Genomic DNA, 15757 nt, shown 5'->3' with positions numbered 1-15757 from the left:
ATCTAACTGTAACACAGTAAGTGATGCTGACACTGCAGTGGCTGTGTGGTGCCTCCCGTGGAGGACAAGCCTTGTCTGAGTTGTCAGATAAATCAGCTGTGGTTGGGAGCTTTGCTGTGCTATATCATATGCACGCATGCAACCATGATCACATTTGAATATGGATGCGCAATTAGACCCAAGTGCATTCTCAAGTGCCTAACCTTGAGTCACCAATGAACATAAGTACTACTTGATGTTTTATACCCAAAGCATTAAGGTGAATTCAAACATTGCAGAAGCATTGGTGCCACGTCACTCTTGGCTTAACTGCGGGACCATATGTGCAATCTCCCAGCGTTAAGCACATCTGCATTGTTCATTTTGTCATTTGTTAAGCCCTAAATGAGCACAATGACACTGAGTCAGTCTCTCAAAACTTCATCAGTCTTAATGTCTTACATGTTGATTGTGTAGGACAGAGCCTGTTGCTGTTATCCCAGATTTGAGTATACAAGGTCGCACAGAAGGGACTTTTTGTGCTGCGACATACAGCGACTTTCAAAGCAGGCTTGTCTCTTGGTATTCATGACATATGTGCAGTGCGACTCTTTGAATACACTTGAATTACCTTTCTTTGAGGTCGACATAATGTCTTTGTGAGAAATGAACAGCGAGCTCCAGGATGACACTTCAGCTCTTGAGAGGCGACTTTGGCTGCAGATGCACCTCTCAGTGGCCACTCTTCCTTCCTTCCTCTTCCTCCTCCTCCTTCTCCTCTCTGCCAGGGGAGGGGGAGCAGAGAGGGGGCAGGGGGGAAGGGAAAGGGAGGCAGCAAGGGTAATCCGATGCAGTGTGCCATGCAGACAGAGGAGGCTGAGTGAAAGCCAATCACCAATATACTCCCCAGCTTCAGCAGACTCACAGTTTTGTTAGAACACTGTGCGTGTAACATAAAACCAACGAATTACCAAGAGACTATTTCCAACAGTTTCATGAAAGTCTTCATTGAAACAACTAACAAATACTGTACAGATGCAATTGTTTGTGTGTTTTATATTTCGCTGCAGACATGAGAAGGTGGATTGCATCTTTGTGTTCACACCATAGACTGTATAAAAGAAGTAGACGTAGCTAGCAAGACGTCACCCGTTTGTAGACTACAGTTTTGAAGCCTACACTGGCTTGGCATTTGGCCGCGGCCATTTTTTTTTGGAGCCAGATGTGACCATATTTGGATGAGAGCAGCAGATAGCACTTAGCCCCGGACAACCCCCCAAAAGCAAGTTCTATTCAAATGTACACAGTGCCGCCATGGATATGCATTGTTAGGCCTGTCACTAGACTAGCTAACAATGTGACCTATTCTTCACAAGGTAGCCACATCCTAAAGCAGACCCTGCTTTATTATTCATTTACAAAATGAACTTTGTCCTTTATTGAGGAAGATTTTAAAGTAATGGATGAGACCAGTGAGAAGTAGTGCCCTTAGCTTATTGACTTCTATATAATATGACTTCTTTTTGCAACCAGCGGAGTTGCCCCCTGCTGGATGAAAGAATGCAGGTGTAAGGCACTTTCACACTGGCTTCCCTTTTCAGACCGGGAAGATACATCAGTTTCTTTTATATGGTTTTCTATTCTCTATGGTTCATTCCCACAAACACCAACAGCCCACAACAACAACCTCTCACGTCAACAAGCATCTGCAGATACTCAAGCTGGGCTGCGATTATAATGTGACCACTGTGTGTGTACTCTGGTTGGGCAGACAGGATGAGGCTTTATATATTTTATTTTGAAATAGTCAAAATTTCAGTTAATCCAAATTACAAAAAAACAACAACATTTTATTACCTCTAGTGGTATGAAACCACGACATCAGTCTCTGAGAGCGTACTCACACTGTCCTTCGAGGTGGACATGTACGAGCACGAGCGTGCGCACGTGTACGAGCACGAGCACGAGCCCTACGGCAGTAGCGTTATGTCCAACAACATTTAACAACAACAACAATGGCGGTGAAAGGTTCACGTTGATGTGATGCGGAGGTGGAGTGTTTACTGCAGATTTGGTCGGATGAAAATATTCAAAAACAGTCGACAAGACGCACAAAAACTCCGAGGTCTGTGGAAAGATTTGTAAACAAAGCCACACACACGCGATCAATGCGTGTGACGTGTTACGGCGTGATGGCGTATGGACAGCAAGAAGCATTGGCAGTGTGAGTACAAACAGGGCTGGGGCGCGGGGGGGAGAGGGAGGGGGGACAAGTACCTTAAAGCCTGGGTCGCGGTCTGGAAGGACAGTGTGAGTACGCCCTGAGATTTCTACCTCCACCCAAATAAAATGGTGGTAAATGGAATTTTGTGCCCCTGAAACACCAGTATCATTTTGTACAAAGTTTATTTGTTGTATTGCTTATGATTTGATTAAACTACTTAACACTACAATTGTATATTTCCCATGTACACTCGCCCTCACAGTAGCACTTGTGAAAAACACATTTAATCAAATCAACTAGCCAGTCTGACTTATTGGCTGTATAATTTGTACTCTGTGTGGGGTTGAGTAAGAGCCTCCCCCCTTCCAATGGCCATATTATTAAGTGAATGAGACAGGAGAGTGTGTGTGATGTGTGTGGTCGTTCGCAGTCAGCCTACACAAGCTCTCTTACCAAGGGCGTTTGACATCAGTCACTGTTCAGTGTCAAGAACCAAGTCACAGGCTGATTCCAAATGTCCTCCTCCAGACTTGTGGACTTGCGGTACTCGTACATACTGAAACAATGTTTGCTGTCATCATGTAAGGGCTGCCAAAAAATATTCTGAATTCGAATATATATTCAAGTTCAAAAACATTTGAATATAACAATGAATTTTCAATTGAAGAAAAAAACAGAAAAGCAGCACTACCGCAGCTGTCTGTCTAACTTGTTCTCCCATGGGCCTGGGCAGCTGCTGTAGAAAATACATGTTTATGTTCAAATAAACATACCTATACAAGGAGTTGTATCAGCATCATTTTTGGAAAGGTAGATAGCCTTACATCGCGTGAAGTCTGCAAGGGCGACTAACTGCAAAGCCGCTGATAGACGGGGCCTCAAGACTGGGCCTCAAGACTATTTCACTCATGCTCAAAAACGTTTGTGACAGTGATCGCTGCAGAACTTGCCTGTTGTAAAATATAAAAATAAATATAAAATGCATATGGGGGTTGCCGGTGGAACAGTGGTTAGAGCAGTCACCCTATTTAAAGAGGCTGAAGATCTGCAGCCCTTTACTGCATGTCTCCCCCTCTCTCTCTTACCCATTTTCTGTCTGTCATATTTAATAAAAAGGCTTGAAAACTGCCAAAAAAATTATCTTTAAAAAAAAAAAACTACTTGTACAAAAAAATACTTGTACATTTCTGTACCAGGATGTGGCTGAATATTACTTCTGAACTACATGATTCAAGGAGCGTTTTAATACAGTTATTGTTTGAGACATCCATAATAAGTTTGCTTCTTTAACCGGCAATTGGAAAAACTACCACGTCACGTCCATGTTGCAATGAATTGTGGGTTATTAAATCAATGAGTGGGGAAGTCTGCACCGCCAGAAGGACTCTATGGAAGTCTGCAGAAAGTCCACTTGAGGTCTGGGTCATTTGTGGATTTGGACAGCCCTCAAGAATCGCAGACTTCCCTGGAACACACCAGCTATTCACTGAAAAATTTAATAAAAACCTCCATGTCCACACACAAACAGCAACCTCTACTCTCGCTAACACACACACACACACACACACACACACACACACACACACACACACACACACACACACACACACACACACACACACACACACACACACACACACACACACACACACACACACACACACACACACACACACACACACACACACACACACACACACACACACACACGCACACGCACACACACACAACCTGTGAGTCTGTGTCTCTGTGGTCTATGTACCCACACATACACATATAATCTTAGGTCGGAAGAGATTTGATAATAAGATATCTACTAATTGTCCCAGAACAAAGAAACTCCCACTGCGACATCAAAAACCCTGTGACACACAGACACACACCTTCTGTGCTCTGTTTATCAGGGCCAGGCCCATCGATCATCCTAGCTTGGTTGCCCGGGTAACCCTGTTATTATTCAAAGCACGGAGCACCAGCTTGCACAGGAAGCTGTGCACATGTGTGTGCTGGTTAGGTAATGGAGGTTCCCATTGGCTCATAGGCAAAGCAGCCACTGGTCCAGGTATCCTCCCTGATCTGAATACCTGTGGGAATGGACTTTACCACACACACACACACACACACACACACACACACACACACACACACACACACACACACACACACACACACACACACACACACACACACACACACACACACACACACACACACACACACACACACACACACACACACACACACACTCTAAAAGCTCTAAAAGGGACAATTAAAGCAAGGCTATCACTCATTTCTATCAACTACCACCACACAACTGCCCCCGCGCCCCTCCTCCAATCCCACCCACCAACCCACCCTTGTGATTTTCATTCAGCATCCTTCATCCATTTTTCTTCCCAGCTTTGCTGCATTTCATTCAGCCTGCACCCCTATCTGCTCGCTCTCTCTCTTATTTTTCATTCACATTCTGCGGCTCTGAGGCTCATTCATAAACAGCACCACTCCTTACAGCGGCAAAAAGTAGGGAGGAGGGGAGGGGGAGACAAGGAGAGGGCGGGGATGGAGGGAGGGTTGCCCCTACTGACTTACTGACTGCTGCATGGAGAGGGCTCCCTGAAAACTGAAAAACAGCCAATCCGGATGCTGAGAAGAGGGGAGGGTATGTAACGGAGGAAGGGAAAGGTGCTGGTGGTGGTGGTGGGGGGGTTAAGAATCCATCCGCTTCAAACTACACTCCCCTCTACCTCCTCTGTCCCTTTTTCTGTCATTTATTTATTCATTCAAACCCACCCCCCATTCTCACAACGCACCTCATCTGCTGCATTTTGTGTCTGCTGCAGATGTTTCAGCACATCTAGGTAAAGACAGACAGCAAGGTACAGAATTTTGTGTGCAGGGACAGAGTGTGTGTGTGTGTGTGTGTGTGTGTGTGTGTGTGTGTGCGCGTGTGTGTGCGTGTGTGTGTGTGTGTGTGTGTGCGTGTGTGTGTGTGTGTGTGTGTGTGTGTGTGTGTGTGTAATTTCCCTCTGGTTGAGGCTGGAGGACACTGCAGACTAAACAACCTCTACTGCCTTTGTTTGTCTCTGCATAATTCAAACCCAATACAATACCACTACCTCATTGTTGCTCATTATTACATGCAGCACATGTAAATGCCTGCATGTAAATTCTTCTGTGCCACTAAGGCAAGACATCAGTCTAATTAACAAATAAATGTATCAAAGAATTGTGTAATCATTTCAGAATTAGACCACTGTTAAAAACATAAAAATAATATCTTCCTTGAACATCGCCGCAAATAAGATGAATGGCAATTGCCAGCACAAACTGGGGCAGTGACAGGGGAGGACAGAGCTGATACAAGCCTATCTGATCAGATGTGCTCCCCCTCCAGCCGCTACAGGAAGGAAAGGCTGCAATCAATAACAGGAAGGGCAAGCGTGAAATGGCCGAGGCCTGTCTCTTGGTTCTATTATTCTTCTGAAAACTGCCTGTTCCTCCATGCTGTTATTCCAAGTGCGAGGAGGAGGTGTGTGTGTGCACGCGCTTTGGTTTCTGTAGTGCAAAGCATGCAGGAGGTAGCCTGGAAACCAGACGACTCTGCCAAACTCATGTTTCATTTGTTCTGGCATTTGCGGTTCGTCTGGTGATGCCAGGCTATGAGGCAGGGGTAGCTGCCCCCAAAAAACAAACAGAAACAGCATTATAAAGAATACAATAACAACAGCATGAATGCATTTCCTACAGAGAATGAGTGCGAATGCTGATAAGCTTGCCTGTGTGGAGAGTGAGCGACGTGAGAAGGAAGAGACGGAGGGAGAAAACAGAGTGGAGGATATAACTGAAAAATGGATGGAGGAGTCAGGAGATGAGGGAGGAGAGGGGTGAGGGAAAGGAAATAAGAAGTGGGAGGGATTCCGATTAGGTAAAAAAAGGAGGCAAAGGTCACATGGAAAAATGTAAAAACTCAAGTTTAGAAATGAGGGATGAACTTCCAATGAGCCACAGCGTATCTGATATCTGCAGGAGCTTCTGACAGCTGCTAAGACATAACTCCTGACTTCAAATCTTTCTCACTCTCCCCCCATGCTCTCTGTATTGCTAGTGACTTTCCATCCCATCAGCATTTCGTGTCAGTGTGTGTGTGTATTTCTAACACTGCGGAAAAAAGGGATGCGAGAGGACTGTCACCTAAGATCTCCCTGTAAACACTGAAATAAAATCCTACTGCTCAGCCTATATGTCCCCCCAGTTTCACATGCACTGTATACATTTACCAACAAACAAAATGGTGCACGCTTAGCGTCTTCCCAGTGCACACAGTGATAAGGACACATACATAAAACTGTATGTCTGACCTGAAGAATCTTCCAGCATGAGATAGGAGAACAGTTGTCTAAATGTACAATAATAACATACAAGTGAATATGACAAAGATTAAACAGCAATAGTGGCCAATAGATACTCTAGAAATGTGCAAAAGGTCTCCACTGGGATGCCAATTTCTGAATGAGTCACAGTTCAATGGTTACGCGGACTCTCCTGTGAAAAGTGCAGCTCCCACAGATCTCAACACTGTTGTAAACACCTCCGCTCCAGCTATATATAGCCGGACTGGACCAGGCACACCGAATGACGGCTTTGATACCAAATACTGACAAGTAGGCGAAGGGGGGGTAGGGAAAAGGCATAAGTGAGGCAATGGTTGACAAGAAAAAAAAGTGAGGTGAGACAGCGAAGATGAAATGGAGGAAGTGAGGAAGCGCCAGGAGGTGATAGAAGGACATAATGGAGGGGGAGAGAAAGGACAGGTGTGAGGAATGAATGAGGAGGATGGGGTGTGCAAGGGGCAGAGAGGGCGGTGGACGGACGACTTTACATTGTTTTTAGCGTGTGGTTATGTTCTTTATAAAAAGGCATAATGTCATTGTAGTCAAGGTACTGGGCCATACATAGTTACACAGCAGCTGACTGAACATTCAGTCGCTCACTATTCCTTTGCCAATAAACACCGCTTACATCACCCTAAGGAGATAAAGGGAACCCACAAAGTGACAGGACAATGATGTCAGTGGGTGAGCTAAATAGAGGCAGCAATGCAAGACATTTGGGAGGGTAAAACATACCCTATAAGTCTATCACATGTGCACTGGGGCTGCGCTGTGGACAATAGCCATTACAAGATGCCCAAAATGACATCCTAAATTGCTTGTACCCCCACCTCCAAAATAGTTTGTGTTTTTTCAACCAAGATATTTGTTAACTAATATTTTCATGGTCATGGAATAAGAGTCAAAGATATTCTGCTGGAAAAAGTAGTAGCATCTTCACATCTGAAAGGCAATGTATAGGGGACGGACCGGATGTAGAGAGGTTAATATGGTTCAATAAAGTTTACAAAAGATCCAAAAAAAAGTCAACACACATAACGACCACAAACCTGACAAGATGGAGGGCTCTGAAAGAACAGGCTCACCTGCAATTACATCTTTCCACCAAAGAGGCCACTAGATCCAAGGTATCTCAAATTCATTTAATTGACACATCACTTAATCGACTAATTGTTCCAGCTCTAATGCATAAAATATAAAAAGGCACACACAACTAAAAAGGCTACCAAAGCAACAAAAAAACAGTAGGATGCATTAAAACATCCATAAACCGGCTATAAGTCGAGGCATAATGCATAAAGGCATAATTTCACCAAACCTTAACAAAACATGAAGATAAGCCCATCAGTTGTTAATTAGAAAGTAAAAGTGAAGCTACAAAAACTGTACAGAGCCTTTTGTGCGTGCATATGTCTGCATGTGTCTCATTCTGACACATCTTCAGTAACAGCTATTCCCCTGAATAACCTGTTGCATGTTATCAGGCACTGCAGAGAAAACATATTGTGATACTGAAATGTCAGCACTGCTACCAAATCACACCTACACATGTTTTAGTATTCCTGTGGTCCATGAAAGGTAGGTGTTCTTGGTCTGACTGTGGAGATTTTGCATCTTTGTATGTATTTTCCATACCAGGTGCACTGTTGTTAACATGTAGAGAACACGGTAGGTAGATAGATACCAGGATACCGATATTTTTCAGCCCCACTCACTGCTGGAGAACAAAGGCTGCCATTACATCATCACCCCTCGCTTTGGGGGAACTACGCATGAGCACTGACCACTGGGAGACGTGGGGTCATTACATCACTGGCAGCAGCCCAGAGCAAGCCGTAAAAGAAAAAAGAAGCCGTAACTGTGCGGCAGGCGGGAATTGGACTGTGTGTGAGCTGATCATCACTAATGCCGGGTAATGTTGCTAACAGACATACAGGTCAGGTGGAGGGTCAGGGACTCTTGACGCAATGCTGTGACACACACCACCGCAGGCCTACAGCCAGCCCAGCCAGTAATGAGCATTGTTATGTCACGTTATATGGCAGTATCTCTCACACGCACGCACGCACGCACGCACGCACGCACGCACGCACGCACGCACACACACAAATGAAAGTCCTCCTTCATAAAGGCATGCTTATTGGTAAGTCATCAAACTTCAATATTTATACACATTTCCATTACAAGTGCACATACACATCTGGTTCTCCACATCATTATTCCAAGGACTGTTACTGCGCTCTTAATAAGCAACTCTCTGCATCATTTTGAAGCCGAAAAAACACTGACCTGATGTCGTCGTGGTGAAAGTGGGTGTCTGAGTGGGCAGTGCAGCTTCTAAACAGAACATGCTAGTATGATTTTTTTTTTAACCACCTTGTTAATCTCTAGGGACTAGAGGATCAATACTGTATCTACTAAAAAAAAACACAGTTGCCTGGTATTTTGGCATGGCTGCTTTGCTGTAGAAGAGACACACTGAGGACATACATTTTAAAAATAATTTATTTTTTATAAATAAAAAAAAAGATTAAATTGTGCATATACTTGGAACTATTTATTTTTAGTATTAACTAATTATCAGTGAGCATTTTGCAGCAGTATTATGATTGTGCGATAGGCTCAAATATATACTAAAATGCCAGAGTATATCATAATGAAGTATCATATTATTACATGCAACAGCGTGGCCGAATTTCGTGTTTTTGGACGACAAGAAATATGCTTTGGATACATCAATAACTTGTTAGTTCATGGTTGGTTTTATTCCATGGGATTTGTTGACAACAAAAATATAGAATGTCACACAGAAGAAATGGAGGCGATTTCCTGGATATAGAATAAAATCTGACTTATCTTTTAAAAGTACAGCTATTATGATCCTAATGCCACAACAAAGTGGCTAAGTAATCCAAATTAATTCAGTAGCATCACCCATCTTGATCAAAAGAATAAGAGATTACACTAATGTTTGATCGTGCATTCTCACAGTATCTAGTCTCATTTCAGATTATCATAAATCTGTTGACATACAGAGAAAGCATATAACCCCATACACTCGTGCGTAGGAGCTCATGGCAAAGAAAGGATAATATAGAAAGGCAGAAGTGGGTTATTGCGAAGGTGAGGAGCAGTGTGACAGACACACAAAAAAAGTATATAGTGGCCCAGATAAACACAGGACAAAGCCTGAAACTTAGTAAAAACATGATAGACTGTGGAAGAAGAAAGACATTAAAACTGTCATCTGCATGCAGCAAAGCACTCTAGCTCTTCTCATCTATGCACCCCTCCCTCCCTTGTATCGTTCTCTCTGTGCTGTACAGATTATCTAAATGGAAACGATCTCCATCTGAGACAGTTGAGTGGCCCAAACCTGATTAGTCATTTACCTTTCTTCCATCTCGCTTTCCTTTATCCACTCATCACACACACAAACAGCACCATGGTGCCTCATGTATTCCTTTACGTCCTGCCTCCTCTCTGCCAAATTATGCCCCCCGGTCGCCCTAGTGATGGTAATATATTGTGTCATTTTATATGAGACAATAGCCAATCTGGATTTACAGACTTGACAAGTGACGGTAGCATGGAAATGTGTGCAAGCGTGACAGGCATTTGTCCAAGCGTGGTGAGATCTAAAGTGCTTTTAAGAGCTCTTCATGTCTATAAAACACGTGAGGGTTCACAAATCTTTACAGCAGGCTTCCCTATGTAGCTGCTCACCTGTGCATGTGTGTTGTTGAAGAAGACGGCAACATGTGCTAGTGACAGAAACGTGATTTCATGATTTGGCGAGAGGGGAGATATCTATCTATATATATATATATATATATATATATATAGATAGAGAGAGAGAGAGAGAGAGAGAGAGAGAGAGAGAGAAATGCCCTCCAAGATGAGCGCTCTCAAGCGATATAATGGCTCTCCTTTGGGTTTAAATCAGCGTGCAGAGAGGGGTCTGTCCTGGTGTTGCCTGCTGCAGTGTAACGCAGGAGAGAGGCAAGAAAAATAATTTCTATATATCAGACTCCAGAGTCCCTGAACACACTCACGCCATTGCTGTAGGTGTGCCTATGACGCATGTTGAAAAAGTGAGTCTGCATACTATCTGTGTCTGTCTGTCAGTATCCCCACCTTACAGTTCTGCCCATAATCATCCACATTTAAAAAAGATCTCCACGTATAATACAGTTCTTTGTCTGGCACTGTAGTCACACAGGGAGGTTTTTGTCAAGCAAAGAACCCAACTTCTGACAACCCCGTCAGTACCCCTCCTCTTTACACACACACACACACACACACACACACACACACACACACACACACACACACACACACACACACACACACACACACACACACACACACACACACACACACACACACACACACACACACACACACACACACACACACACACACACACACACACACACACACACACACAGCAAAAGCCCCTGTCATTCCCTGACACAAATTCATGATAACAAACATGGGCATGCATAAAAAAGACTTGCATCTGTAAAGACATAGTCATCCATAGCCCTCTATGCTTTGGTGAAAGTATAACAGTTACAGCAAAAGACTTCAAAGCTGGCATGTCAGCATACATACATCTGCGTATAACTCATCCTGTTGCTAAAAAATGCACCATCGAATCACCCTTTTAATTGTCCAGAATCAATCTTTTGCAGAGTCGACTTATTGCATGCTATCTGAAGTGACTACATCAAAGTGTAGAGCTCCACCTCAGGGGGAAAAAGGCTTGTTTGATCGTGATTATATGGATAAAACAATCAAATTAAGAAGCACTGTAATACACAAGCCCATATCTGCACATGCTTTATGAGCATTAGTAGGGAATTCACATACAGGTCTACTCATGCTTCAAATATGTTGTTGCATGTTTTTGAGAGCTGCAGGGCCATTTAAATACAAGTACTGCAGGCAGTGCTGACTGCTGGCTATATGTTTAAGGGCACAGTGACATCTTGTGGACAATTTGGGAAATTTTAATCCAAAGCATGGGCGATTCAACTTCCTAGAGTGGCGCATCCCTCAAAAAAAATGATGACACACCAACTCTTTTATGTCCTTCACAGAGAGAATACAGTATGGTTGTATGACTTTCTTACAGAACACTCTTGTACTTCATTAAAACAACCAGAATCCAGTGGAAAATGTCTAGAAGTTAAGAGTATTAAGAGTATTGAACGTCACTATTTTTTTTACAGACTGAAATGTGTCCATAGTACAAACTACAAAAAACTTGTCAAGTAATTCAAGTTAGCATTCAATGCCTTGTCAGATTCTATTGTTCACTGATATAAATCATAATTCTGCCAATTTTAAACAGTATTTTATTGAAGCTTCTTTAGTTTTTTTGCACAGCTGCTTGTGTTAGACAACATTTAAATAGTTTTGCTTCTCTCCTTTAAATTAAATTTTGTACAAAATCGCGTGTCATGTCCCAGGTCAAGGTAGCCAACAAAGGAATGTTTTAATAGTTGTACCAAAACTCAGATATCACGTTGGCAGTTGAACAATTGAACAACTTCCTTTCATGCAGCAGATGTCAGAAGGTCACAAGGTATGTTTGCCACTTCTACCACACTAACTATAAGAACAATTCTATACAAATGGTTGCCTGGGAGGATTAAACAAAAGTATCCGTGATGCGTAAGGCAGCACTGACAACCACGATGCTAGTATCTGACACTCGTGACAAATGGTGACCATTCTTGACTCTGCCACCAGAAGGTAGAAAGAAGGCAGGAAAAGAAAGGTGGTGGGCTGACTTGCAACAAGAGTCCCCAGCTTGACCGGAACTGGGGGACCCCTAATTTACCAGGAAGCCCCCAAAGAGTGACAATATTTTCATAGTGATGCTGAATCATTAGACTTTGTGTCTTGTACAATCAGAATAACATAAAACTACTAACCAAGGACCAGAATGGAGTCTTCTTTCTGGATGTGTTTTTCCAGAAGGTGCTGAAATTTGGAGAATCTTCCCAACCAATCACGAGACTGCTCGGTCTTGTATCTTTCATCCCAGTAGTCAACGTCTTTGTACCTGGAGTTGTCATCCGGCAGGTAGTTCATATTCTCTGTGACATGTAAAAACATCAACATATTATCCATATTGCTATCCACTTAAACAAGCTTTGATCCACATGCCGTCACACTTCAGCCCTCCACCTGACTCCACCCAAGTTTTTCTTCTGTCTTTTATTGTCCTTCGCTAATATTGTTTTTAACCTTTAACTAACTCTGATCAATTTTACCCATTTTTTGGTGCAGAATTTGGTCACAGATATATTGGTTGGACTCATAACGGTTTCTAACAAAGGTTTAGAAGAAACCTGGAGGTACACTGACGAGTGTCCTTTTTCTAATCCTTGTTTTCTTTTTTTATCTTACCTTTGCTGGTATTATCAAGTGTGTTTTATCCATGTGAGGCTGCACTATATGTAGACCTATTCTATTCTATTTTATTTTAATTATCTTATAATAATTTATCTTTCATCTTATTTTACATCAATTTGGCGCATACCTGTTTTTATGTTCATTCATATGCATGTAAATTCTTTGTTGTAAAGCACTTTGGGCCACATTCCGTGTATGAACGTTTTTATTATGTTTGAATTACAAGTTATAAAATGTTTACATTTTTTAAATAACTAAAATGTGCACTTAAGAAAAAAAAGTTAACACTTTGCAATGTTTTTGTTGGTGTCAGATTATTTCTAACTTTATGACACTGATTCGAGGGGCCCCCTGTCATTTTTTCGCCCAGGGCCCCAACAGACTCTAGAACCACCTCTGCTTGTTGTGACCAATCAGGAGTAAAGAAATAAACGAGAACAACTCAATGCCAGGGGAGTGTTTAGTACCAACATGTAAATTCCAACAGGGTTCATATTTTATTTGTCAAAAATGAACACAATACACTAAAATGTTAGGGTTGTGTGGTGCTCTTGAATGAAACTAACAACAACGAGGAAATCAAATCAACGCTCTTGGTTTTAGGCTGTAGCGCGCCCTGCACCGCATGGGATTTGAACTGTATAACGTTATTTATATATAACCTGATTTGGCTACCTACGAATTGCTCGTTAAGACAAATACTCTGCAAACACGTTCGTAACCGTGAACGAATCCACGTGTTGTAGTTTTTACAGCATTAAAACTACAGCGCACCAAACAGTGAGGGTTACTGCGGACGCAACAGAAGAAACCTCGCTGAAAAAATAAAGCGAAAAAAAAGCTGAGAGTCCTCTAAGGAATCATTAGTTTAAAGAGAAACCATAGAGAAACATGCCAATACTTGTATTTCTTGTATATGCCTTCTTCTTCTTCGCGTGTGTGGTGAATTGCACAGCCAATTTTAGGTGCATACCGCCACCTACCGCACCGGAGTATGTTGACCAGGAGGCAAAGTGCTTCACATGAACAAGACATACAAGGAATCGAAATTTCGTTTCCCCCTCTCCCATGCGTAGACAAGACAAAGACAAGACACAATTAGTAAAGTGCAAGACTGTTATTATATTAAAAACATAAATATGCAACTCCCAGCCACTTTATTAGGGATACCTGGTGCGTAATAAAGTGTCAGTGTGGTCTTCTACTGCTGTTCCCCATCTGCTAGAAAGTAGGTGGTGTTGTGTGTTCACAGATGCTCTCCTGCATTCCTCGGTTGTAACCAGTGGATATTTGAGTTACTGTTGCCTTTCTATCAGCTCCAACCAGTCTGCCCATTCTCCTCTGGTATCAACAAGGCATTTGCGCCCACAGAACTGCAGCTCACTGGATATTTTCTCTTTTTTGGACCATTCTCTGTACACCCTAGAGATGGTTTCATTCATCTTCAACCGCTTGTCCGTGTCGGGGTCGGGGGGGGGGGGGGGGGGGGCGGGGTACACCCTGGACAGGATGCTAGTCTATCACAGGGCAAATAGAGACGAACAGGGACAGACAACCATTCACACCTACGGGCAATTTTAGAGTCATCAATTTACCTAACACATGCATGTCTTTGGATTGTGGGAGGAAACCGGAGAACCCGGAGAAAACCCACGCAGACACAGGGAGAACGCAAACTCCACACAGAAGGGCCCCAGTCGGAAGATGGTTGAGCGTGAAAAGTAGATCAGCAGTTTCAGAAATACTCAGACCAGCCAACCTGGCACCTACAACCATGCCACGTTCAAAGTCACTGAAATCACCTTTCTTCCCCATTCTGATGCTCCTAGATACCTAAATGCATTGAGTTGCTGCCGTGTGATTGGCTGATTAGTAATTTATGAGCAGTTGGACGGTGCACCTAATAAAGTTGTGTTTATAAAAAATATTATCTCAGTTTGTTCCTATAGTATCCCTATCCACATTTTTCAAATTAAGTAGAGATAGTCTTATTGAAACCAGTGCACCGAACTTTACTCTGGACATAAGCCATTACTTTCTCTCTATCCTTTAACACACACCAGTCTGTCTTTTCAAGGCAACTTTACCGTTTTATGCCTTTAATATCGTCATCCCCTTTTCAGCCACAGTCCTGGTATTTTATTTTTGATTATACCTTCCCCTTTTCCAAATTAAATGTCCATTCGGCCTATATGCCTCTTATTTAGTGTTATTTTAGCTACCATCTGTGCATGTTAGTTATCTTTTAATCCGCAATCCATCCATAATCTCTGAATTATAAATACACATTGAATATTTTCATGCTTGTAAATACTATTTGTAAAATCTCTGATGTCCTTGGTGCATTCGTGTGACTGATGTAAATTATAGTTTCTTCTCATCCTCCTAAGATTAAGGGACACTATTGGTTTTCATTTTCAATGTAGAGGCCGCATTACTGCTTTTCATAGAGCAAAACATAGCCTTCAGTGCAGTATGATTAGACATGATGATTTAGGATGAATGGAAACGTACAAAATAACATGTTTATTTTATTCAAGCTTACGAAACCAATACCCATCGACCTTGTCTGCAAAAATATAGGGAATGCTGCTTCATTAATTAGTTAAACACACACATATACAGATACCAAAATATATTACATTTTGGTATCTGAAAAAAACAAACTAGAGTTAAGCCTACGACTCACACATGACTGTCTGCTGTGCCACAAAGTGATATAGCACTTTATGCA

At 42.5% G+C, this 15757-nt stretch overlaps 1 protein-coding gene across 2 annotated transcripts in view; it reads right to left on the bottom strand.

Moving 5' to 3' along the window:
• Window positions 1-13950, bottom strand: part of ece2a (endothelin converting enzyme 2a) — a 75443-nt gene extending 61493 nt beyond the window's left edge. Inside the window, exons 1-2 of one of the 2 annotated variants that reach the window (XM_083927738.1) lie at window positions 13925-13950; window positions 12540-12704 (exon numbers count right to left, since the gene is read on the bottom strand). In XM_083927738.1, coding sequence (XP_083783864.1) covers window positions 12540-12699 — 160 coding nt within the window. In that variant the 5' untranslated portion in view covers window positions 12700-12704; window positions 13925-13950. Of the gene's footprint in view, window positions 1-12539; window positions 12705-13702; window positions 13815-13924 lie in introns of those variants that run through there. The other variant, XM_083927739.1, reaches the window with a different exon arrangement.
• Window positions 13951-15757: the final 1807 nt, after the last annotated feature.

The sequence above is a fragment of the Echiichthys vipera genome (assembly GCF_963691815.1).
Source record: "Echiichthys vipera genome assembly, chromosome: 15".
In the NCBI taxonomy this organism is placed as follows: domain Eukaryota; kingdom Metazoa; phylum Chordata; class Actinopteri; order Perciformes; family Trachinidae; genus Echiichthys; species Echiichthys vipera.
The sequence above is the reverse complement of the archived record's forward strand: the minus strand, read 5'-3'. Positions and strand labels throughout refer to the sequence as shown.